This window comes from Lolium perenne, chromosome 6 (assembly GCF_019359855.2).
Source record: "Lolium perenne isolate Kyuss_39 chromosome 6, Kyuss_2.0, whole genome shotgun sequence".
NCBI classification, from domain to species: domain Eukaryota; kingdom Viridiplantae; phylum Streptophyta; class Magnoliopsida; order Poales; family Poaceae; genus Lolium; species Lolium perenne.
Window position 1 is genome coordinate 506,767 of NC_067249.2, and position 27,179 is coordinate 533,945.

The 27,179-nt window shown below is 46.7% G+C and overlaps 1 protein-coding gene across 1 annotated transcript in view; it reads right to left on the reverse strand.

The window, feature by feature from the left end:
* Positions 1–22,409, reverse strand: part of LOC127309068 (amino acid transporter AVT1C) — a 34,203-nt gene extending 11,794 nt beyond the window's left edge. The window contains exons 1-4 of the mRNA XM_051340051.2: positions 22,164–22,409; positions 21,165–21,511; positions 19,849–20,063; positions 19,698–19,721 (exon numbers count right to left, since the gene is read on the reverse strand). Coding sequence (XP_051196011.1) covers positions 19,698–19,721; positions 19,849–20,063; positions 21,165–21,511; positions 22,164–22,297 — 720 coding nt within the window. The 5' untranslated portion in view covers positions 22,298–22,409. The remainder of the gene's footprint in view (positions 1–19,697; positions 19,722–19,848; positions 20,064–21,164; positions 21,512–22,163) is intronic.
* Between the last annotated feature and the right edge of the window lie 4,770 nt (positions 22,410–27,179).

The following is a 27,179-nucleotide window of genomic DNA, read 5'->3' on the forward strand; positions in this document are numbered from 1 at the left end:
GGTTTCTAGTAAAGTACCCATGAAAACCTTGCTGTTCCAAAGAACAATAATCCCCCCAGAAGCACCAATGGAAGGCACAAACACAAATCTGTCAAATCTTTTGGGCCAAAAAGTCCTGATAAAAGAGTGCTCAAAAGTTTCACATTTGGTTTCTTGCAAACATATGATGGCACAATTAATTTCATCAATTTTTTTATACACAGCTAATCTTTTATCTTTATCATTCAAACCTCTGACATTCCAATCAACCTTCAATTTTGAGGAACTATTCATTGAAACCAAATAGATAGTAGCAACAGTGAACCATGCATAACAGGCCACACAGAATAGACAACAGCACCATAGAAATATTCAATATTTTCATTACAAGCATTACTTAATATGGAAGGTCTTTCACTCTCAAAAGCTAAACCCCTGACTGACACAAAAGCAATACTGACTGCCTGATATACAAGCTTAATCTTCATTGGGTAACTTCTTTTTCTTGGGATCTTCAAAAGGAGCCATAAGCTTCTCCCTTGTCAGCTCTTGTTCTGAAATCTCCAGCTGCCTTCCAATGTGCTGTAATGTTGATACATGGATAAAAGGAGCAACCTCTTCATCCTCTGCAGCTTCAGGTTTTGATGCTTTTGGTTTTCTCCTAGTTGTGCTTTTTTCTGGCATACTTTCAAACTTATACCCATCAGTTTTAGCCATGTGCCTGGTACACCTTCTGACAGAACTATCAGTCCAAGAAGAACTGTCCACTGTTTCAGTAAAAAGTGAAGTAGCAGCATCCAAAGAGCCTCTCCTTGTTCTTTTCTTCCAATCATGCTTCTGAATATTCACCTGAGCTTTAAGTGCACTGCTTGTAACTCTGGAGCTTAATGGAACAGTCTTTTTCCCCCTTCTTGCTACCACTTTCCCAGCAGTAGGTTCAGAAACAGCCAAAGGCGCACAATTGCTTCCTGCCAACTCAGTTACAGGAACCAGAGGCATACAGTTGGTGATCCAAGCAAATTTGTGTGCTGGAACTGCAAAAGGGATTGTATGCATGAGCAGAGTAGGAGCTAATCCCTTATAAATTCTATCCAATACCATGCCCTTAGGCAGAATAGGACCAACAGGAATGCTGTGCATACAATATTTATAATTAGGGAATTACCCGTCCAAAAAACATATGAGATCCTTGCCCAACACATCAAACTGAAACTCAACTCTGTTGATGACCAACTGCTGTGGAGCAGACAACATGTTAACAGAGCCTTCTGAACTTGAGGAGTTAATGATAGCAGATTCATTGAACTGGTGAATTTCATGCTCCACTAGCTGCTCTGGGAAAACCTCCTGTTGTTGCTCTTGCAGCTCAACCTCCACCTCCATAACTTGATCTTGAACTTGCTCTAAAACAAACAATGGCTGCTGAAATCCATGCTCATGAGGCTGCACTTGTTCTGGTACATTCCAACCTATCTCAGGGAACTGTGGAATCACAAAATTATTCAAATTGGGCATGAGCTATCCTGGCAATGGATGTGGGTTGCCATTGAGGGGCATCTGATCTTCATCATGAGGCAAGGCATCAGCAAATTCAGCAGTGAGGATAAAATAGACTGCAGACCAAGATCCTTTGACTCCTCCAACAGAGGCAAATTTATTAAAAACCACATCCCTGGGGACCTTAGCTTCAGAAGGGAAAGCCACATAACAAATTGTTCTCTCAAGCAGAACATCATCTTGATGCCAATGTAATAGCTTCCCAAAAGTACTGATGGCATTGGCTAAGTCATAGTCGTTTCTAAAATCCAAGGGAATACTAAGAAACATTAGCCAACCAGTGCGAAAACCCTGCATAGCTCTGTGATTTTCCCTATCATCATGATTAAGAAAGCGAATGAAAACCCCCTGCTGCATCAGATAAGGGATATGATTCACCAACGCAGCTCTAGCCACAGGACTGCGCAATCGATAAAACCCTAGCCCAAACAGACAAGGATGGACTTCCTCTAAGGTACGCTGCAGATGATCTTCGATGAAGTTCCATACCTGCTGCCTCCAATGCGGAATTAGAGGGCCTGGTGGTGGCGACATGAGCTCGGCAATGCAGATGCTGTCATGTCGTCGAGGCGGATCAACCGATGGACTGTAGAAAGTCCGTGGCAGGCGAGTAGGACGGCCGTCAATAATCTGGTGGCCATGCGGCAGCCAAGGAGCAGGGTCGACCTCAAAGTTCGCCATTGCGGGGTGGCTAGATGGAGGTGGAAGCAGAGACGACGATGGCAGAGAAACAGGGGGGGTACTATCGAGAACAGGTGTTGGGGTACATTTAGCAATATCAGTGGAATCCGAATTGGCCCTCTCCTCCTGGACAACCGCCTCCAGGTGGGAATCTATGTCTGCCCCGACAGGAGGTTCATTAACTACAGTATTATTTTGTTTGGGCACCCATTTAACTTATTTGCTTTGCTTCCAATCAAAACAATCTTTCCGAAAATGACCATATCTGAAATAAAAACGACATCGAAGTTTTCTCGTGTAGTCCTTGACGTTATGTCCCATAGAGAGACATCGTGAGCACTCCCAAAAATCAAATGCCATGTCATCAACCAAATTTTGCAATGCAATATACCCATGTGGGTCCTCTTCTTGTCGTGCTGCATCAGAAACTTCCTTTTCTCCCTCGAGATTTGCATTAGAAGAGCTTGCTCCCTGGTCACCAATAAAATTCTTCCTTTGATCTACCATTTTTTCCGGCATAAACTCAAAAGGCTTGGCTGATCCAAACTTCAAAGAAGGCAAAGTCGCCGTAATATGGGTAGGAGGCAAAACAACACCAGGAGTGAAACTTGGATCTTGATACCCTTTGCAAGCTGTGTATTCAATAGATTCTAAGAAAGAAAGCTTCCTTGGGGGGACCTTGCTTGTCCTCGAAATAGGTTTAGGCATTCCTTGCTTCAAAGCATTCATTCCAAGTTGTACTCTTTTTTTTTGTAGGGCTTATAAGTGTCCAAGATTGCTCACATTCCAATTGCCAATTCTGGAATTCTCTTTGCCAATTTGGACCACCCCAACTCCAAAGGTGAAAGAAACACTTAAATTGTTTGCATGCAAAGCTTCTCAGGTTCAAAAGATGAAAACCAATTGATTTGCTTGAGACACAAAAAGAGAAAACTCTATCTCGGGGCAAAGAAACTTTAAGATCTCCACTGAAACCACCAGTTGCTGCCTCAAGAGCAATGCCCACTGAACTTTCATCAAGTTTGAAAGAAGCACGCCCAAAAGAGACCACCAACGTGAAATGTCTAGAACTAACAGATGGATGCACTTCTCTGCAAAACTTGGAATAACAAAACTTTGCAACCTTGATACCTGGGCTATAATCAAGTATTTTTGACAAGCTGTAGTGATCCATCTGAGGGGAGACTTGATGCTCAGTTGAGCCAATCGGTGCATTGGGAATTTTACGTGTCAGGAGGTGCATGGGCCATGCATTGTTTTGTGATGTTGCCATTGGTACTCAACAGCTGCCCCATACGAACCACATGGATAGGAAAAGATAACTTTGCTCCTACAGAGAAATTGTCATTTGATTCCTTGTATCTGCATCCCACAATTTTCCCTTTTGCATCGAAAAGAGATATCCATCCATCCTTAACAGAAAGAGATAGAGATCCATCATAAGCCTTCATCCTTCCTCGATCAAGATCTTTGTGTGTGGAATAAGTAATCTTCCAAATCTTAGAGGGAGGAGTTAGATCCGCAACAGAAAATTCCTTAGGGTTGATCTCCGCAGAAGTAGGATCCAACACTTTTGACTTACCCTTTAAACGATCTACAGCAGCAAGATCCTTGGAGAGGCCTTGATCGATCACATCATTCTGATCATCAGATGTTAGAGAAATGCAATGATCCACTAGCGCATGAAAAGCTGAAAACTCAATGACTAATCCAACCTTGAACACATCAATGTCCTGCTGCATAAATTTGCCAATAATAGGGATACCCATATCATCCAATAACGTGATCCAGTTGGAGGTAGACCAGAAATGGATCTCCCCATCTTTAGTGTTGCGAACCCCATTATCCATATCTTGCACCGACATGTAGGAAACATTCCAGATCCAGGAAGGAGAGGCCATAGGATGGCGAGAAAAAACCAGTTACCTTGAAGAGGAGAGAAAGGAGATCAGATTGATCGGCTTAGATATGGTAAAAGAACCAGAACTTCCGATGATCGCCGGCGACGAGGGTTTTAAGGTGGGTGGGTGGTGGTGGTCGCCATCATGTTGTCGTCCTTGACTCTTCTAACTTCTGTTGATAGCTCCTCAACCCTAGCCTTGTTGCATATATAAAGCCAGACAGGGGCACCCCTTATGAGATGAGATGAGATGAGAGAAGATAGATTAGACAGATACAACTCCGCCTACGGTGGCCCCCTTGTAACACAACTATGATCATATACTGGATTGCTAGCAGGATGTAGCGATCCTCCACCGAGGGCACGTGAACCTGGGTACGTCATGTGCCACTCTTGCTTTTGGGTTCTCCTACGTCGTCTTCTTCCCCAAAACCCAAGTCCATCACGTATGGGCATTGCCGAGGTCACCCCTCGTCACCACCATCTAGTAGTATAAATAGGCCTCCCTACCACGGGGGAGGAGGCCAAGCAAGAAAAACGGGCACACCACTTTACATTTCATCCACCATACACCATAGCTTGTTCTCTACCCAAAAAAGAGAGACAAGCACCAGCCACCTTCCCACCGGAAGCCGGCACCCCACCAAAACACTTGAGCACCTCACACTCCAATTAATATAAACCACAAGGAAGTACGATTGTTACCAGCGATCTATTCCCGAGGCCTAAACTTATATAAACTTTGCATGTGTCTGAGGTTGTTATCCCATCGGATCATGGTCACAAGCCCCCCACCTACCTACAAATTTACGACCTGGAATTGAAACCCCGATAGTTGGCACACCAGGTAGGGGCTTTGTGTGCCACATTGAAGCAGCTCGATGGGTTCATATTCTCCATTCATCATCGGCGGCAAACACACCACCGCGTGCGATCCCTGGGCCATCCCAGGAGGACCCGGGGGCTCTCGCGGTGGATTTACATGCTCCGGCAGCCGTGAGTTCATCAATGACCCTCTCTTCGGCTCACTGAGCAGGGGGCTCAGAAGGAGTCTACACCAACCATCTCCATCTATGAGGCCATCAAAGCTCATGAAGGCTCGAAGAGTAAGCATGATCGATGAGGAACCACCTCGTAGGCATTCGTCTCAACTCCCGGAGTCCATACCCTAGGAGCCCCCGTCTGGGGACACCAGCCCCCATGAGCAGGGCTACCACAAACTGGAGCCTACACCCTACTGCTTCCCCTTAGTGGTGGGCCCGTGGGTGGCAGGAACTCGGCTCACCCAGGTTATCATGAATGGCGGCATCAGTCTCAACTTGCTCTATCGCTGTGCGTTCGATCCCCTGGGCTATCACTGGTCTCGTGTTTGCCCTCACCAGTGCATGGCGATCTAGGGAGTAGTGCCTGGGGCTCGAGCACAAACTCAAGGGCAGATTGCCTTAACTGTCGGTTTTGGCAGCCCGGGAAACATCCGCACCAAAATGATCACCTTCGAGGTGGTCGACTTTGAGGGATAGTACAACGCTGTCCTGGGACGCCCAACCTTCATTCATTTTGAGGCAGTCCCCAACTACGGCCATCTCCAGTTGGAGATGCCTGGTCCACGTAGCCCCATTGTGATACATGGAAGCCTCCCGATTGGTGTGTCCATAGACCGTGAGTCGGGCCTACGTACACAAGGCCACAAGGCAGGAGAACCCGTTTCCAAGTATGTTGGCCACGTGGTCCGCGAGTCTAACTGGCCTGCATGCGGCTCCGACAACATCGTCATCAGATGGGTCATCCAAGGATTGCGGAGCAACAAGGTTTCTCGCTGCCTCTCCAAGCAAACCCCGCGCACCATCCTAGAGCTTTGCGCTGGAGTCGGCCATCTGGGGCACGAGGCTGCAGATGGGTGGACAGCGCTTCAAAGGCAGATGAAGGAAGCCAGGCAACTTCTATGCCGACAGGATCATGAAACGACCTTCGACTTCCACAACCTGGCACAGCACGATGACGACGAAGATGCCCTCCTCGACTTGGAGAGGCGACCTGAGCCGGTTAGCGAGGCTATGGATGACAAGAAATGCAGGGCGGCTCCTCACTTCACCAACAAACGATGTCACCACGACGTCAACAAGGAGCTGGAAGCCAGCCCCTGCCGCAAGAAGAGTAACAACTCCGACAACACCTCCTGGCCGCTAGAGCCGGGGCTCGGTGCATCCCCGATAGAGTAGAGGGCAGACGAATTGCTTGGGGGTTACCTGCTCTGCCTCCTAATAGAAGCAAATTGGCCCCAAGGCGACCCAAAAACTGACATCATCACCAAATTCCTCCTCGACGCCAAGGACGACGTGCTGCTAAATAGGCTTTCCAGCACTCATCCCTAGACCATCCGTGAGCTAAGCTTTGCCATCGAAGGCTTCACTCAAGGGTGTGCGGTCATGGAGGGGAAGGTTTAGAGGGCCACCCATTACTGCAGTAGCGGCCACAGTCAGCTTCAACCAACTAGACTAGCCGTGAAGGCGGTGCCAAGAAGAAAGGCCTAGGCAGGACGACGTCGTGTCTTCGGGACACGCCGTTAAGCCCGCCATCATCATCATCAAAAAGATGGAAGGCGGCTGATCAACGACGACTCAGGCAGGTCATCAAGCGTAGGGACCTGACTCCCACCTGTTTGGGGCCTTTTTGCAGTTCAAGCTGTAGCTGCACGGTCCCCAGGTGACAAGGGATTAACTTATCAATGCCTACGGATTGTAGACTAGGGTTTTAGCGGAAGTAGAGGGCAAGTAGATCTCGAAAGTTTCAGCCGAAAAGTACTCGACGATATGAAAACTAGGGTTGTGCGAAACAATGAATCGATCCTTTCTTTGTCCCTCGACTCCCCCTTATATAGGAGGTGGAGTCGAGGGATTCACAATACACAGGTTACAGAGTCCGGGAAGGTTTCTAACTCATCCCGTAAGATTACAAGTATATTTTTCATAGTACAACTCTAGGTTTCCTTAATACTAACTTGGGCTTCCGAATCTTCATATTCATCGAGTCGTGGGCCTCCAGTAAACCCCGGGTACCATCTTCGGCAGGCCCATTGGGGATGCCTATGTCAGTAGCCCCCGAGATTTTGCTTGAATCGAAGAATCAGGGAAAATCTCCAACTTTAATCATTCAATAACTGTCAAATTTATCACATATCTTTTGGATAGGCAATTATATATTGTACAGGGATAATGGTAGTTGGGGCTAGTTCATCTGACGGATCAGGTACTAGTTAACTGCTCCAGTGGCAATCCGCAAAAACCTACTTCAAGATCACGTCCCTGGACATGATCTCGGGATACCGGTGTAAACTTCGACAGGTGCCGCTTAAGGTCTTACCATTCTGTCGAGTCCCAGTCATGTGCCGCCAATTGCGCTGATGCTCTTGCTCTTAAATTGGAGCAAAGTGAAAAAGCTCGCAAGAAGGCTGAATCAAATGCCGCCGTTGTTGAAGATCTTCGAAAAAGACTTCACAATGCGGAAAACTCTTTGAGTGAAAACATCACTCAGCAAACTGCCCGCGAGGAAGGGATTATCTCTCACTTAGAGTCACAGAGCCGACGTTTTGTCAGTAAGTGCTCTAACCATTGCTTGTTCTTCGAATACCCATGCTTTTCTTGGCGTGCTTTTTGACAGGCTGTATGTTGCGGTATCAGGGAGGACGCATCAAGATTATGAGCTCGACAACCCTGAGGGTGATCGCCTTCTCGACGCACTCTCCCTCCTCGAGATTCATGGAGATGAGGCACGCCAAGGCATTGCTGATGCTGAATCGGGCCTATCGCGGCTTTTTCCATACTTCTTCTCGAAGAAAGAAGAACCCAAAACTTTTGCTGCTCTGGCCAAGTTCTTCAATTCTCAAGAGGATCTTGGGCACGGTCTTCGACAAGAAGGTTTGAAGATCGGTGTTGAAGGTACCATTGCCTTGGTTGCTGACAGTCGACAAGACGTTGACTGGGCCAAAGTTGGCGATGTACAGAAGATGGAGACGAAGAGATGGCAATCTTTGATCAAGGCCGCCAAGCCAAACTCAAAGAAAATCCTTTCTTTCCTTGGATTCAAGCCAACTCCGGCTCCTAGTTCATCGAAGCCGGAGGTCAAGTAGACCACCTTGTCTCTTTTTTCGCTGTGCTTTTCTTTTGATGCTGTCGCCATAGTAGCTCTGGCGACAACTACCCCATTAGTTCAGTAGGAACCTTTCTTTGTAATAGCCATGTAAATATCTGACCTTATTAATGAAAAAGCTATGTTGTCGAGTTATTGATATCGAATTATTTTCTCTCCAGTTGATTTTTGACAACTATACCACTGGACCTCATTCCTCGGCTGCCTTGCCTACTGCATCCTGCTCTAAAAGGTCCTCCGCTGTCGAGTATATTGGAGGTTTGTCGAGTGCTGCACAAAATGAAGACTTGGACGAACTCCGTCAAGAACTGCAGTCGAAGAAAAAACAAATTCTCGTGATCATGGAACAGTCTCGAAGATCATCTGAGAATGAAGAACGAGCTGTTCAACAAGCTCAAGAAGCCATGGCGTTGAAGGAAACTACAGTTGCTGAGGCTGCCGAAGCTACGCGCCGAGAGAATCATATGCTTGAGCTGATGAATGATGCTAGCTTGGATATGGCGGGTATGCTCCGCAAAACTTGGTCATATGTTAGTTTAACCTTACTATTTTTTACTCCTTGCTGAAGTTTTCGGTGAAACAGGTTCTTTCTTGGATACTGCTGCCGAAGATCAGCGTGTTGAAGCCCGAACCAATGTGCTTGTCAGGCTTGCTCGTGAGCACGGTGCCAATTTTTGGGTCACTCCTGACCGAACTCGCCAAATAGTCAGATTTCAAGATCGCGCGAGTCAGGTCCGCGATTTTCTCGACTTCTGTACGAAAACTTTGTCTTTTGTCTACAGTACCATGTTTCCTTGCAACGAAATCCCAGACACCCTTCCTGCTTTGATGGAGAAATTTCGAGATGCTCCTCGTATTCATCAATTTGTGCGAGCTCAGCTAGCAGCTGGGGCAAGATTCGCCATGATTATGATACAAATCTGCTATCCGAAGTTAGATCTGACTCAAATTGTCGCCAAGTGTCTGACTAAGCAAGCAAAGCGGAGAAGGAATGTTGACAAGATTGACGACATTGTGCGCCCTGTAGCAGAAAAGATGATGGACGAACTGCTTCGGATGGACGCAGAATTCTTCGTGAAGGGTAGATATGCTGAACATAAGACTGGTGATGCAGATAATGAGGGAATCAATATAGACGCTATATTGAATGCTGATTGAAGAATTTGTTTGTTGTTTTTCCTCTGTCGAAGAACGCCTGTATATTGTAAATAACATATATGTTGTCAAATATCTCGAACTACTTTTGTTTCAACGAGCCCCCGAGCTTTTTATTGGTTCTTCCTGTGTCTCTATATTGTTTTGCGAGGTGTGTTGCACCAAAGCGAAATTTATTGTTTTGCAAGTTCTATTTTGTCGGTAGTTCATATATAGTTGCTGCTGGGTGCAAGCCCCCGAGCGTGTCGATAAAGAAGATGTATATCACCAATATCTTTTCTATATTGCAGCACCGCGAGCCCGCCTCATTAAAAACCTTTCCAGCCCCACTCGGTGCCCTGAAAAGGAAAAGAGTGCGTCTGAAAGCTCGCGGGCGTTTCAGTACATTGTATTTTTACAAAGGAGGACTATATTTCGCCTCTAAGCGTAGAACCGCCTGAGTTGCGCCACGTTCCAGGGATTTGGCTCTGCAACCCCTGTCTTCTTGTCCTTTATCCTGTATGCTCCTCCTTCGATTACTTCTGTGATGATGTAAGGGCCAAGCCATGGCGACTCGAGTTTTTCATGGCTTTTTTGAGTGAGCCGAAGAACTAAGTCACCGACCTGAAAGGATCTCGGGCGCAAACGTCGACTGTGGTAGTTTTTCAGGTCTTGCTGGTATTTAGTGACTCGTAATAATACTTTGTCTCGAGCTTCATCTAGTGCGTCGACATCATCCTCCAATGCTTTTCTTGAGGCCTCTTCGTCGTACTCTGTAACTCTTGGAGAATCATGCTCTATTTCTATCGGCAATACTGCTTCAGCTCCATGGACCAGAAAAAACGGGGTTTCCTGTGTCGCCGTATTTGGTGTTATTCGAATACTCCATAACACACTGGGCAACTCTTCAGGCCAGGTATGTCGAGCTTTTTGCAATGGCGCTAGCAAACGCTTCTTGATACCATTGCAGATAATTCCATTGGCTTTTTCGACTTGGCCATTGGTTTGCGGGTGCGCAACTGATGCAAAGTGTAGTTTGATATCTACCTCTGCATAATATGCCTTGAATTCCTTTGATGTGAAGTTACTACCATTGTCTGTGACGATGCTATGGGGTACTCCAAATCGAAAAACGATACTTTTCACAAACTTGATTGCCGACGCTCCGTCTGGTGAATTTATCGGCTTTGCTTCTATCCACTTAGTGAATTTGTCGACAACGACGAGCATATACTCGTATCCTCCTGGCGAAGCCTTGTGTAATTTTTCCACCATATCTAGACCCCACTGAGCAAAGGGCCAAGACAACGGTATTGGCATCAGCTCTGCTGCTGGAGAATGAGGTTTTGCAGCAAATCTCTGACACGCGTCGCAGGTACGAACTATTTCTTTCGCGTCCTCTATTGTTGTCAACCAATAAAATCCTGCTCTAAAAACCTTGGCTGCTATAGCTCGACTGCTTGCATGATGACCGCATATTCCCTCGTGTACATCCTTTAAAATTATCCTTCCTTCTTCGGGTGTGACGCACCTTTGTAACACTCCCGAAATACTTCGCTTGTATAACTCCCCTTTTACCACAGTAAAGGCCTTGGACCGCCTAATAACTCGCCTTGCTTCAACTGGATCGTCGGGTATTTGTTTCCTTAGGATGTATGATATGTATACTTGCATCCATGGAATTTGTACCATCATAACTAGGTCCTGTTCCTCCTCTTCTTCCAGTGTCGCTTTTATAGCCCCCGAGGGTTTCTCATCCTTCTCCTTCTTCTCTGGTTTCTTCAACTTTGTAGATCTCTCGGCTATCTCTTCCCAGAATACGTCTGGTGGAATCGCGAGACATTGCGACCCAATGTTTGCCAGAATGTCGGCTTCATCATTGCTTAACCTGCTGATGTGTTTTACCTCGCACCCATCAAACAGCTTCTCCAGCTCGTTGTAAACTTCCTTGTATGCTATCATACTATCGTTGACTGCATCACATTGATTCATGACTTGCTGAGCCACCAACTGTGAGTCGCCAAAGATTTTTAATCGAGTTGCACCACAAGCCTTCGCCATCTTCATCCCGTGTATGAGGGCTTCGTACTCTGCCTCATTATTAGATGCGTTTGGAAACATCATTCGTAAGACATACTTTAATTTGTCGCCTTCAGGTGATATTAGTATCACGCCTGCTCCAGCTTCCTCTAATCTCTTAGACCCGTCAAAATTCATAGTCCAGGTTCTCGATAAATCCGGGGGTCCCGTATTTTGTAATTCCATCCACTCTGCGATGAAGTCTGGTAGAATTTGCGACTTTATTGCTTTTCTTTTTTCATACGTGATGTCCCGAGGGGAAAGCTCTATTCCCCAAAGGGAGACACGACCCGTAGCTTCTGGATTGTTTAGTATATTGGATAAAGGCGCCTCATTGACCACTATTATCGGGTGTGCCGAAAAATAGTGCCGCAATTTTCTTGCGGTTGTAAACACTCCATATGCTAGCTTTTCGTACTGCGGATACCGCTGTTTTGAGGGAGATAAAACTTCACTGATGAAGTATACTGGCCTCTGTACTCCATGGAGTTTTCCTTCTTCCTCTCTTTCAACTACAAGTACTGTGCTGACCACCTGAGGCGTGGCTGCAATGTATAACAAGAGCGGTTCCTTCTCCTTGGGCGCCACCAAGATTGGTGGTGTCGAAATTGTGCGTTTGAGATCCTCGAAAGCTCTGTCGGCCTCTTCATTCCACTGGAATTTCTCTCCTTGCTTGATTAGAGCATAGAACGGTAACGCTTTTTCTCCTAGTCTGGCGACGAATCTGCTTAAAGCTGCAACTCGTCCAGTCAACTGTTGTACTTCTTTTAACTTTGTTGGCTTCCTCATTGTTACGATAGCTTGAATTTTCTCTGGATTGGCTTCAATCCCTCTTGCTGAGACTAGGAACCCGAGAAGTTCTCCCGCAGGGACGCCGAAAGAACACTTCGTCGGATTTAGCTTGAGGCAAAATTTATCAAAATCCTCGATCAATGTTGACCCCTTTTTTGATGTTATCACGACATCGTCGATGTATACTTGTATGTTTTTTCCAATCTGTGTTGCCAAGCACTTTTGCATCATCCGCTGATATGTTGCTCCCGCGTTTTTCAGACCAAAAGGCATTGTTTTGTAGCAAAACACGCCATAAGGTGTAATGAACGCTGTCTTGACCTCATCTTCTTCTTTTAATCTAATCTGGTTATAACCAGAATATGCGTCCAGGAAGGAAAGACGTTCACATCCTGCCGTGGAGTCGATGATTTGATCGATCCTTGGGAGGGGAAAGTGATCATTTGGACAATGTTTATTGAGACACGTAAAGTCGACACACATGCGAAGGACTTTCGTGTTTTTCTTCGGGACCAGCACTGGGTTAGCTACCCACGTGGCCTCTGTATGTAGTTCTTTGATAAAACCAGCTTCTCTGAGTCGATCAATCTCTGACAACATAGCTTTACGGTTTGGTTCCGAAAAACGCCGCAAAGGTTGTTTAATTGGCCTCGCTATTGGATCCAAATTTAGGTGGTGCTCGGCAAGTTCCCTGGGTACTCCTGGCATGTCGGCTGGGCACCATGCGAAGATTTTCCAGTGCTCACGGAGGAACTCGATGAGCGCGCTTTCCTATGCGAGGTCCATGTTTGTTGCGATGGACGTTGTTTTCTTTGGATCTGTCGGGTGAATCTGCACCTCCTTGGAGTCTTTCGTGGTATTAAAGGTTGGCTCCCTGAGAGGCCTTCCTACATCTGGCAACACATCATAATCAGTTGTGAGCCTTGACGCCATATATTCTGCTTGCATCCCGAAAGTTTCTGATAGTCGATGAAAATCCTTGTCGCATTTATCAGCTAACGCGAAACTCCTTTTGACTGTAATTGGTCCATTAGGTCCAGGTAGCCTCCACAACAGGTACGTGTAGTGTGGTACCGCCATAAACCTGGCATATGCTGGTCGTCCCAACAGGGCGTGATATTGCGACGGGAAATCCACGACTTCAAACTCTAGCTTTTCTATCCTGTAGTTTTCTCGGGTCCCAAAGCGAACAATCGAGACTGATCTTCCCCAACGGATAACTTGGCTTCTCTGGCGTGATACCATGAAAACGTGTATCAGTTGGTTTCAGATTTGCTAGGGATATGTTCATCTTCCTTAGTGTATCTGCGTACATAAGGTTTAGACTGTTGCCTCCATCTATGAATACTCGGGATACGTCGAATCCTGCGATCACTGCTGGTAAGATAAGTGCTGACTGCCCTGGTCGAGTAACTTGCTGCGGGTGATCCACTATTGTGAAGCCAATGTCCTGTCCCGACCAATTTAGGTACTCTGTCGTTGGTGGAGGCATCTTCTCTGCCATGAACACTTGTCGCGAGATTACTTTCTGAGCCCTGTTAGACGGCCGAGCTTTCTGAATCATCGAGACCACGCCATTGGAATTGGGGTCGACATATGGAGGTGGGTGTGGTGCTGCCGCTATTCTGAGCTGGTGTCTATTTTCGTCCGTAATTGCGGGAGGAGATGGCAGGTGGATCTCACTCCTGGGCCCCTGGGGGTTTCTATTTGTTGCTTGAGCATTGGCTTGCCCTGCAAACCTCAACATTGCTTGAAAATTTCGACAGTCCTTCTGTAGGTGTCCTGACTGCCTCTTCCCATTATTATCGACATAGAAATGCATCTGACATGGCCCGTTCATCATATCCTCAGGGGATACAAAAGTCTCTGAAACCTTGGTCCACTATTTTGTCTGTTATTTCGAGAGTCATCTCTATTGTCGCCTCGCTGCTCATTGCTCCTTTGATATTCGTCTCTATTGTTTCCTCCTGTGCTTCCCCGAAAACCAGCCGATATTTGGTCAGGAGCATCATAACTCGAGAATTGCCGAGGGAATCGTCGTCTATTTTGAAAATTTCGACTGCGGTCCTCCTCCGGTGACCTGTGTCGCTTATTGTGGACAGCATCTTCTCCATCTGCCCATCTGTTTGCTATCTCCATCAATGCTGACACTGTTCTTGGGTTAGTTCTCCCCAAGTCTTCAACAAAATCTCCTCGCCGAATTCCTGCTACGAACGCATCTATTGCTCTCTCGTCAGATATGTTCTCTGCCGAGTTTTTAATGATGTTCCACCTCTGGATGTACTTTCTCATTGATTCATCATGCTTTTGTCGACACGATCTCAACTCTTCTAGTGATGCGGGTTTTTTGCAGGTGGATCGGAAATTCTTGACGAATACATCCTCAAAACTGTCCCAGCTGTCGATGGAACCTAGAGGAAGCTTATTTATCCAAGATCTTGCGGCTCCGCTCAGGTGTACTTGAATACTCTGCATGGCTGTTGCTCTGGTTCCACCTATCAGCTTCACCGTCTCAAGGTAATCGACTAGCCAATCCTCGGGATCTTGCAGGCCATCGAATTTTTTGAAATTATCGGGTAACTTAAACCCTGAAGGAACCCGAGTTTTCCGGACCCTCCTTGTAAAGCACGGTAGCCCACACATATCCTCGTCATCTATCTCTGGGGAATGCCGATGTTCCCTTCTATTTTGTCGTGCTCTGTCTACTCATACTTGGGCTGCTGTATCTCTTGCCCCACTCGTTCTCTCGGGAACCGGTGCTGCTGCAGTAGGTCGTGGACTATTTTGCCTTGCTGATCCTTCGGGAGGCGAATTTATAAACACCGTTCCCATGGCACCAACTCCTGCCATGGCCATATTGTACAATGCCTCTCTTGGATCTCCGAGACGTGGCTTGGATGCGAGGATGAAAGCCTGCGTCGCCATGTACCCAGCTTCTGGTGTCTTAGGGATAATGTTCCCCCTCGTGTCTATCGACATAAAAGACATGTCGAGGTTTTGAACCAAATTCTCCCTATCTGCCTCAGGTATATTTTGCAGCCGCGATCTTGCCCTATTTCGAGCTACTCTGTGACTATCTCCCGAAGTGCCAGATTGTCGACTCAACTCCGCCCTTCGCCTGCTTGACGCGGAAGCCGCTTCCTGCCTTCTATCCAACTCATTTTTTTGTTTCTCGAGCTCCCGCCTGATACGTGCAAGTCTATATTGATATACTTGTAACTCCTCAGGTGTCGCCGTTACAGTCATTGGTTCTGTGCCATTAATGGCTCTCGCAACTCTATCCCATACCGCTCATGAAATTGTATCATCTGCCGCACTCCAGGCCCAACATATTTTGTCCCTAAACCTCGAGTGAGATATGCAGGGTCGACATACGGATTTCCCGCATCGTCGAAATTCTCTGACGTCTCCTCCTGTGGGCGACTTATTTCTCCAATGGCATAGATCTGATGATATTTTGGATTATGAACTTTGTCAGGTTTGGTGACACCATCATAAAGAGTGGTGAAGACCTTCCCCGCAACATTGGATCTGTCGATGAAGTTGAAGCTGTCTATGTTGCTCGGGTCATCGCTTATATCGGAGTCCGCAGATGACTCGAAAGACATATCGCTGAAGATCTTGGCGAGTTTTTCGCTTGCCGTAGTACTGATGAAGCGTGGCGACGAAGTCTCCTCGTCGCTTGACTCGATTGACGATGCAGAACTCAACAAATCGGGATCGACCGCTGATAATCCCGACGAGATCAGAATTTCGAGACGATACGCTCCTTCTTTCTCGACGCGGAAGTGGAACTTTCCGAACGTCATCTTCATGGGCTCCTCCAGATACGCATATGCATCCAAATGGGAGGGCGGGTGAGGAACAAAATCAATTGGACCAGTTTCGATCTGTTTACCTCTGTCCATCGCGTTGCTTGCAGTTGACGAAGTCGACGATCTTGAACGTGCCATCGAGATCAGATCCTTGACCCCTCCAATTCCCACAGACGGCGCCAATTGACAAGGGATTAACTTATCAATGCCTACGGATTGTAGACTAGGGTTTTAGCGGAAGTAGAGGGCAAGTAGATCTCGAAAGTTTCAGCCGAAAAGTACTCGACGATATGAAAACTAGGGTTGTGCGAAACAATGAATCGATCCTTTCTTTGTCCCTCGACTCCCCCTTATATAGGAGGTGGAGTCGAGGGATTCACAATACACAGGTTACAGAGTCCGGGAAGGTTTCTAACTCATCCCGTAAGATTACAAGTATATTTTTCATAGTACAACTCTAGGTTTCCTTAATACTAACTTGGGCTTCCGAATCTTCATATTCATCGAGTCGTGGGCCTCCAGTAAACCCCGGGTACCATCTTCGGCAGGCCCATTGGGGATGCCTATGTCACCAGGCCTATGGACCGGCGGTTCCAATCACAGAGAAAGAGCCGTGGGGCCTCAAACCAGCAAGCAAAGGTACTGCAAAGAAAAGCACCTTTAGTTCACCTCGTTTCGTGCATTAGCACTTCCCTGTGGCATATCGTCCCCGAGCGACAGCTGCGGTCCGAAATCACATACACGCAAGTGGAACCCAACACCGTACAACCTACGATGTGAAATGACCGGCTAAGCTGAGGGGTAGACATTCATAAAAGGCTTTAGCAAGTGCAACATCGCACTAGTTCATTGCCCCCTCCCAGGAGGACGATCGTTTCCACTTTGCCGCCTGAGCCCTTTTTTAGCCTCGGCTATAGCGGACTTTGCGCCCGGCACCCCGGGTTACAAATTCCTTTGGCTACATGTGCAACGGAGGCACTAACTATGGTCTGCGGGAAAACGGCCGTAGGCAGGGTGACCTCCAGTCCAAAAAGAGACCCCAAATCCCAGGGAAGCCGGCTGTCACCACATCCTCCCATGCAAAAGGCACCAGGTATCATGTATAATTCATGTTTGACACACCTAAATGCCTTTCTTTTCCATGCCTCACTGGGCCGCCTAGGAATCAAGTAGCATGCTTATTGTGGGCCACGCCCCTGAAGGCTCAAACCTACAACATGCATCATGCGAAAGACGAGGAAGCGGCTGAGCGAGGCGCTCACGTAGCACTAAGCTTGGTCAAATCCCACTAGGATCTATTTAGTATGTGTGTCATCCAAATGCCCACTCAACCCACCGGCCTCTTAACATACCACTGTCAATTCGGCACGGGGCCAATTGACATACCGCTATCAGCGCCTGAAGCCTCATCGATCCTCCTTAAGAAAAAGGAAGGGGAGTCAGCATCGACCTCCAACCAGCAACCGGTTGCTCGTACGGGCTTAGGGGCCGAATGGGTCCTCAGCCACAAACAGAAGAAGGAGCGGAAGCTGGAGGACACGCACCTCCAATTACACCACAAACACGATAGGAATGACCGAAAGGAGAGGTCGCCGACCCATCTCGCCCCGTGACACATCCAGGAGGCACGAAAGTCAGGGTAATCGGGTAGCGGTGGCCTCGTTGGAGCATCCCAGATGGATTGAGCACCCCCAACCGTTGATGATGCCCCTCCCCTACGGGGTGCCAAGTCATCTATCCCGTTGGTAGCGCGACACTCTAGATGAGGGGGGGAGGCGCCCTAGGCCGAGATATAACCATTCGCATAGATCCCTCTCGCGAGGCTCAGCGAGGCATGCCATAATGTCGAAATGGTGCAGCGGGAAGCCGCACCAGTTCAACAGATTCCGAGCGAAGAAGCCGGCAAGGAAGCTAAGTCCCCGCTAGAGGAAGGAGGTGAACACCACCCGCATGCGCTGCCCTGGTGTCCACACCAACTCCCGGTCGGGGGAGCGCCTCGAAACAAATAGGGGACGGGGCGAGAACCCCTGGACTATGAAGTTCTTCGATAAGGACCACGGCACAGTATATCCTCTCTGCTCGCTCGCGATAACCGGAGTGGAGAAAGAGAAAGAGGAAGGTGACAGAAGGCAAGAGGCGAGTACCTGGAGAAGTTGAGGATTCACCTTCTCTTGGTCCTATGAGAAGAGGGTGGCATGGGCCCAGCGGGCCCCCTAAAAACTGCCACCCGTCCTCCTGTACGTACGTACTAAGGAGCGGAAGGGACCTTCAGCTGTCCGTTGCATATACCGGGGTAGCGGGTATTGAGGCGCCTTCATCAACACCGCCTCGAAAACTGCCCCACTCTACACATACAAGGACGACAGGGCATCAGGTCCTGTCCAAACGTTGGCTCATAACGGGGACGTACCAGGCGGGCCCGCCTCAGCAGATATCTTCGGTAAAGGCCACGTTGTCATACATCCTCTGCGTGGCTCTCCGAGTTACCCAAAGGCTCGGGGGCTATTGACGGGTTCCTGGCTTACCAAGTACCCAGAGGAGAAGAGAAGTCACGGCAGGAGACCGTGGCTTGGCATATGCCGCTCCAGCTGACTTCCTGCCGACGTCGGCTCATGAAGGATTCACCACGTTCCCCTTCTTCCACGACCTAGGCGTGGGTCACAAAGGGGAGCTGGCGGATGGGACGGTGTGATGACGTCCTACATCGTCACGAGGGAAGTGACAGATGAAGTCTTCGCTGCCCTCACCTGTCATGTCTCTGGCAACCAGGTACGCGGAGGCGTACCCCTGGGCCAAGGCGTCATCACAACGTCTGCATCAACGCATCGCCTTGCCCATAGTACGGCCACACTACCGGGCATGGGTCACCATACCGAGACTGCCAGAGACTCATACAAGGAGAGACATGGCCTCACCATCTCCATAAACGAGGCCGCCGTCCAGTAGTATAAATAGGCCTCCCTGTCACAGGGGAGGAGGCCAAGCAAGAAAAACAGGCACATCAGTTTACATTTCATCCACCATATAACATAGCTTGTTGTCTACCCAAAAAGGAGACACAAGCACCAGCCGCCTTCCCACCGCAAGCTGGCACCCGACCAAAACACTTGAGCACCTCACACTCCAATCAATATAAACCACCAGGAAGTACGGCTGTTACCGGCGATCTTTTCCTAGGGCCCGAACCTGTATAAACTTTGCGTGTGCCTGAGGTTGTTAGCCCATCGGATCGTGGTCACAACCCCCACCACATACCTACAAATTTACGACCGGGAATCGAAACACCGACACTCATACCAAGGCACATGGTTAAGGGTTATGATCTCACATAATGATCCTAGTGTCTATGTAACCGTGGTACTATTTTGGTTATTGTTTTACGTATATATGCATATTAATATCAAATATTATCAAAGAATATACTTTTCAAAAATATTATCGAATTATGTGAACTAGTGTGGATATGAGCTTTTATGCGCGTTGGAGAAGATCTGTGTTTAGTGGTCTTGCACATATCACAGCATGTGCGTGCCTATGTGTTTTCTCTAGAATATGCAAGTGCTTGTTATGAATTGTTTCTGGTTGCAATGGCTGGTTGGGAAATGAGTACTTACATATAGTTCCACGTACAGGATTATCTGTAGATAGAAAAGCCACACGCAAGGGAAAAAAAAACAAGTCAGCACAAGAATATTCCTTGATTGAAATCAGGTCAAACTGAAGAATAGGTTAATATGTGATCATCATCATGGAGGAAATTTTTACCGAGATGGCTATACGACCGGTGGTGCCAAAGGCAGCATGACCAATATCCGGGTATGAATGAAGGCCCTCTGTGCTGTCTAGGCAACGGCGCAGGAGTACACCAGTGTACCATGCGAGCACGGCAAATGCACCTAGTGTCACCAGCCCGAGCCAGCCCCCTTGCTTAATCGCATATGGTGTTGATAGGATTCCAACGCCACATAGAATATTTATTCCTACATATTAAAAATAAAATGTTGCTGTCCATAACTTATTCTTGTCTAAGTAACAAGAGCATTTTATTATCAAGAGTTTGATGACTCATCTATGACAAAAAGGTATTCTTGAGGTTCAATAAACATTATTGCAGCGATTTCAAAGCAGACCTTCAAAATAGAAGTTCTACTGTTTATTTTCTTGTGACGTATTATGGATCAACGGAAATAGATTACGCAGAGTAGAGCTTCGTTAACTAGTTAATGAATAAGAAATTAAAAACTATAGTGCCAGAACTATACTTCACTATTTCACAATTTTTTGGAAGGATATTTTGGCATAAAATGGTTTGTCTTGAAGCAACAGTACAGCCTGCAGATCAATTTTAGATGTGACAACTGTCACATGGTTGTGCTGACTCATCAATCATGTGACGTCCCTATTAGTACGGGGAAAACCGAATAGGCCGTACTCAATGATACATAATTGACCATTTGGTGTACTTGATGATTTCTTCTTAAATTGCCAACACTTGGCTAATAAGAGCTTATCAAAACAATTGCTGAACTAATTAATGGTTTGAGCCGAGCTTCAGCGCTATATCAAACTATAAAATGGTCAGAACGTGCAGAGCAATTACAGCTACTTTGAAACATGGACAAACTAAAACAGTGCAATTTGAACCGAAACAGTGCGATTTGTATTCAAATCTTTCAAAAAATATGCTCTAATTTTTTTTTTTGAGTTTTGGACTGGTGTAAACTACGTATTAGTAGCTGTCAGCACAATACTACAGCGCGTAAAATAGTCTATCTGGAGCATCAATACAATGAACTTGGACATTGGTCTGTTGGGAACGTGTCTAGGTTCAGTATACCTGATATTTAGCAAGGATACATCACAAGAATATTCCATAATCCCAATAATTGAAGGCCCCTATTTCTCATGCCCTGCTCACAAAACTAACAAAACAGCTAAGGAAAACCATACACGCGTGTAATTTATATTTGGATCTATTGATTGATTTACTTTTATCGATCAATGAAATGTAGCATTTCTTTTCATTTTCAGGATGGAGAATGTACATCCTCAAAATTCATAGTCCTGTACTAGGTGCTTACCATTCATTGCACCCTGGGTGTAAGAGCATTCTTGATAGGGAGAAACCTCATGACCAATCACCAGTGGCTTTTGATCTTGAGGAATCTGTTGCAGAGATGGTTTTCTCGATGGCAGAAGGTACTGAGAACTCTTCCGGATATCTTCGTGCTGCTGCTGCTGCTGTTGTTGCTTCTGTTCATCGCTTGTTGTCGGGCATAGAAGTGGCTTGACAAGATTAGAGTTGATTTCCGGGGTTTTGCCTTGAAAAGAGCTGTTGAGGAAAGAGTTGGACAGTCCGCTTGGAGTCAGGGTCCCCAGAAAACTCAGGCTGGGCGATTGCACCCTACTAAGAATGTCGATTGATTGCCTGTTGAAATACAAGAGATAGAAAATATTGTTATTAAGATGAGATAAGCAGAGCAAACTATTTGTGGCTGCATTCTGTGATAAATTTAGTAGGGGCAAAAGATGTAGATCTATTAGTGTGAGGTGGCAGTTGAGGTTTTTGTTTTTTGTTTTATGCAATACAATTTTTGGAAGCGTTTGCTTTTCCAGGGGTAAAAAGCACGTCAACTTAAGAAAACGTAGCGAACATTTTTTCCAGACCATCTAGTTAAGAAAATACCATAAAGAAAACGCAGCGAACATTTTGCTTTCTGGAAACTTGAGATGATATGTTGCGCAAAGAGAAGCAGTACAGTTTGTGCGCAGAGTGGACTAATATCTGTTTGCCTGAATAAAGCAATTGTATGTTTTCATACTACAATAAGGGTTCTTGTTTTCACCCAGTTAAAGAGCTTACGGGTTCTTTTGTGCACATCAACATTCAGTATTAATCACTTGTATATGGTCACAAAATGGTCCGCAAAGAAGGGAATGAATGAACAGGCGGCAAGTTGGTAGAGAGCACTCTGCTCTGCTGAAAGATAAACAAGACAACAGAGCAGGGGTGTCTGCTGCAAGACTTAATTGATGCAGAATAGTTCTAGCGGATGGAGAACACACGGAGAGAGATATACTTGTAGCTCTGGGGCCATTGGTCGGTGTAGGAGTTGGCGCAGGAGGAGGGGGGGTCCGAGTCGTCGCCGGCATCCTCCTCGTCGTCGCTCTCGATGACGAAGCTGCGGTCCTCCCGCAGCAGCAGGCTCTCCATCTTCCCCTACTCGCACAGGCGCAGCTGAGGATGGACACTCGTGCTTGTGGCCAAAGGATTTTGCATCTGGGATACAATATTGCATGCAGTGTAGTGAAGGTTGCTTTCAGCAGCAAAGATTCCACTACAACTACCATTAGTTGACGTGGGAGTCCTTGTCCTCGGATGAGACGACAGGAGTACTATGTAACATGCCATGGTTTTCATCTCATTGGAGGATCGGATCTGGTACCATTATTCTAGACAGAAACACGGACGGACGATCTTATCCCATGGTTTCTTTATTTCTCAGATCTGGTAGCATTAGTCTAGACAGAAACACGGACGGACGATCTTATCCCATGGTTTCTTTATTTCTCAGATAAATTATTAGATTAAACCTCGATGGACCATCTCAACTACTCCCTCCATCCCCACGCACACGCTTTTCGAGGTATAAATTTGACCATCAAAACATGGATTATATGTCACCAAAGTTATACCATTGAATTCGTATTCAAATAAAATTATACCATCAATTTGACCATCAATTCGAATAACATGTGGATGCAGTTTTTGCCGTTGGACGCGGTCAATGCCGTCATCGGTGTGTCCATCCTTGTGGACAGTATGGCGGCGGCGGCGGTGTGTTGACTAAGATGTTGATAAAGACCATGTGGTTGTAGACCTTGTTGATGTAGTGTTGGTGATGGCGAAACAGCGGGCATGTCGACGATGGTGCGTCGCTTGAAGGCATCCCTCGCGGCGATGATGATGTCGATGACGTGCTGCACGTGAGAAGTCATTGAAGAATTTTGCATCTCTTTCCACACCGGCCTGGCGTGTGGATGGTGCATGTCGAAATCGCTTGTTGTGGATGTTCTCGACAAAGATGTTGGCTCGTAGCCTGGTGTAGTCGTACAACTTGACGTTGGTTCGGCTCGTTGTAGTTTGGCTTGGTGCAGTGCAGATTCAACAGGGTCTCTGATGGGCCGGCACGTAGGGCGGTGATTGTGTCCCCTTCTGGTGCCTTTCCTGTCTCTTTCTAACAACCACCACCACATTGTATTCTATTTCTCGATGTGACAACCGTCACATGGTAGTGCTAACTCATCAATCATGTGACGTCCCTGTTAAACTATGTAATACCGTATGATACTAGTATAGAGAAGTACTCTACCTAGTATTTATACAAATCTGTATATACCCATGTAGGGTTTTTCTACACATTATATAAACATGCAGCCGGGCCCAGGAAGAGGGTATGGTTCCAACCCTTCGCACATGGTATCAGAGTCGGCTCCTCCGACGGCGTAGATCGGATCAGATCGCCGCTCGCCAAAACACCCGCCGGCGATCGCCGCGCGTAGGACCCCAAAACCCTAGAAAAGCAAACACCAAACAATCAAAGACCAACTCCGGCCGTGATCCCCCGCCGTGACCCCTCTCTCCCAAAACCCAACAACCCAAAAACACCCAACAAAAAAAGACCCGATGGCTTCCTCTTCATCTGCCACGGCGAGCCTCACGGCTGCCCTTGGAGCACCACTGACGGAGAAGCTGTCCAGAGAAAATAACCTGTTCTGGAAGACCCAAGTTCTTCTAGCACTTAGTGGCGCGCAGGTTATGGGGCTACTGGATGGCTCCAATCTCGCCCCGCCCAAAACCATGGAGATAGAGGATGAAGAGAAGAAGACAATCATCGTTCCAAGTTAGGCCTATGCAGTCTGGCTCGCCCGAGATCAAACCGTCATGAGTTATCTGCTAAAGTCTCTGGATCTGTTTACAGAGTAGCTGCCGGCTTAGAAGCTTAGGCGGCGGGAGTCGCCGGAGGCGGAGGATGTTGTCTAATCCGATTTCTCATACCCTCAAGGGGTGTCCCTGCCTGGCTTTATATATGCAGCCGATTATGGTGTACAAGTGTTCTATTAGGACTCCATGTCTTCTACTCCAAGTCGGCGTAGGGTCTGGGCCCATCCTTGAGTCAGCCCAGTCCGGGTGAGTCGGTCCAGTCCAGGTGAGTCGGTCCGGCTGTTGTGCTAGGCCTCCCCCACAATGGATCGCCTTCTATCTCTATGAGGATATCCGTGTCCATATCCTCGTCATACGCCCACAAAATTAATTCATAGACCTGAGTGCATGTGCTTACCATTCATCGCTCCCTAGGTATAAGAGCACTGTTGATAGGGAGAAGGCCCATGACCAATCGCCAACGGCGCCTTGTGATCCTCTGAAATATGCTTAATAGCGGTTTCTTCGATGGCAGAAGGTACTTAGCAGGCTGTTCGTCGCTCGTAGAAGCGGCTTGACGAGGTTAGAGATGATCTTGGGGGTCTTCTGTAAGCCCCAGGAGTAAGGGCTCAAGAAAACGCGCATGCCATGAGGAGTAATTGCGTATGAGGTTAATACAAGGGACCGTGAAGTCTCCATGTAGTCCGGAGTACCGGCAGGTCAAGACAAATCTCGACACGCTCATGCGCAACTACACATCATGGGGCTCACGATTGGCCCTAGACCTGAGTGCTTCACCTTCCTATGCACTTCACAACATACACGCACGGTGCACAGGATACAAGGGTTGAATATAGAGTTACATATCACAACACAAACGACTATGACTCAAAAAGCAGAAATAAGATATATATCCAAAAGCTCTAAGAGCAAGATACAAATATCACTCAGAGGACACATGTCCCATCAGTACATCATACAAGAAGCGGAAGCAAATACGTCTGAGTACAGACAAGATCCAAATGGGACTAAGAGTCCAGAGATAAACAGTCGGGTCCATAACCAACAAGCCACAGGCTGATGCCTAGGAGCGCTCTCGCTACTCGACGAGGTCGTCGTCCGTGAACTCAACGAAGTAACCATCGGAGAACTACTTGTCACCTGTCGTACCTGCAACATCGGGCCAACGGTTGCCGGAAAAAGATAAAGAAAGCGAGGGTAAGTACCATGGCACGTACTTGCAAGACTAGAACGGCTGTGCTCGCCGGTGAGCAAAATATTGCCCGGCTATATGGTGGAGTTAGCGGCAGCAAGGCTATTCTATCATATAGAGACATGCTACAACATTCGTCTAACAGAGAAGGTGAGAGAGCGCATAAGTTAACAGTTCTATACTCTGCAAACAAAACCCAACCAATGTGTTTCCCCTTCGGAAAGAAGTACTAGCAAAGGCACTCACACTGTTAACAAGTTTTATTAGACATCAATTGTAGTAATGCTAAATTACTATGCAAATTGTTAGCAAGTTATTAGCAACAAGAAAATGGTGTAAGTTGTTCTATGATTGAGTTAAACAGCTCCAAGTCGTCCATAACCATAGACATGACTTTCCGAAAAGATTTACCCTGCAGGGGTGCACTACTGTTCCCATACACGCACATTCTATCCTCCAACCAGGCGAAGGAAAAATATCCCGACAAGACCGTTCCCAGTTCTGCAAGAAATTCTAGAGGGGCACCCGACTAAGCTACCCGCGACGAAGTTCGGCCGTACTCCGAAGCAGACTCAGGGTTTGCGTTAACGGCTAGGCGTGCAAACCGCAAGCTTCGCTAAACGTTTTGCAAGGTACAATACATAATATAAACGTCCGGAGACAACATGAAGTAAACGTCTGGAGACAACAGTAAGTAAAGCATGGCATACATGGCATAGGCAAATAAAACCAAGGTTGTGGCCCCCTTTTCAACAGACTTGAGAAAATGTAATGAGTCAAGGGGTGTCCCGATAAAACCTCCCACGAGTGGTTAGTGCGCTCAGCCTTAGAACAGATAACAAGAACTCGGATCCTAGGGAACACAAGCGAGACAAAAATCCGATGCTTTTGCAAAGGGGTCCACCGATACCACTGCATTAATTATTATCCCATATCAATTTTAGTTGTAACAACTTATCAACAACATTATAACAGGTGTATCATGTGTCAACTTCCCAACATATCCCGATCATATCGAGATAACAGCAAGACCCTAAACTCACGCTACGACTCGCAAGGCTTAACAAACATCAAGCAACAGGTAATAGGTAGCGGATAGGTAACACGGCTCATATAGGGTAACAAGTGGAATAGGACACGAGACACAAACAGAATCGCAACATAGGGATAGCCATAGAGTAACGAGAATGAAATTGTAAAATAGGTGAAGGAGGTGGGCTCGCCTGTCAGCTCAGCGGTAGTGTTACAAGCGTGATCCTCCTCGGGCTGGAACTCGTACTCCTGCTCAAACTACTCGGTGTTGGTGTCTCGAGAAGAACCAAATGGCACATACAAGAAAATAAATAGCACTAATCAATACAAGTGATGCAATGAACAATATGATGCATGATATGCAATAGGTTTCATGTATAGCAATTTAAGTGGGGCACTTGCAAACAACATGAAATAATGAAGTAGCCCTCACATAACATTTAGTTCTAGTTGCATTTTTATTTAGTCCGTAGCAGGGAAGGTGTCAATGAGGCATGACATTATGATATTTTAATTCCTCTCCTTTTTCTAATGCATTATGATATAAAATTTGTTGGATTTGGAGTTATAGAAATAAAGTTATGAATTAATCAATTATTTGGCATTTTATTTCATTTTATAAAGTGGTCAAATTTTATTTGTGCAAAAATTAAAACAGGTTGCAGAGTTAAAAAGTTCATCAAATTCTGAATCCAATGATATATTATATGCAACATTTGAAAAAAGATTTGAATGGATTTGAATTCATATCAGATTGGAATTTGAAAAAGAAAAACAGGAAAGAGGGTTAGGGTTTCGGGTGTTCTTCACTGGCGTGGAACCAACCCACTGTCGTTGACAGGTGGGCCTCTGGCCACGTGGAGGCCAGTGTGGTAGGAGCAAAAAGGGCTTTTGATCCCGCATCCAGGAGGATTCGAACTCGGTTCA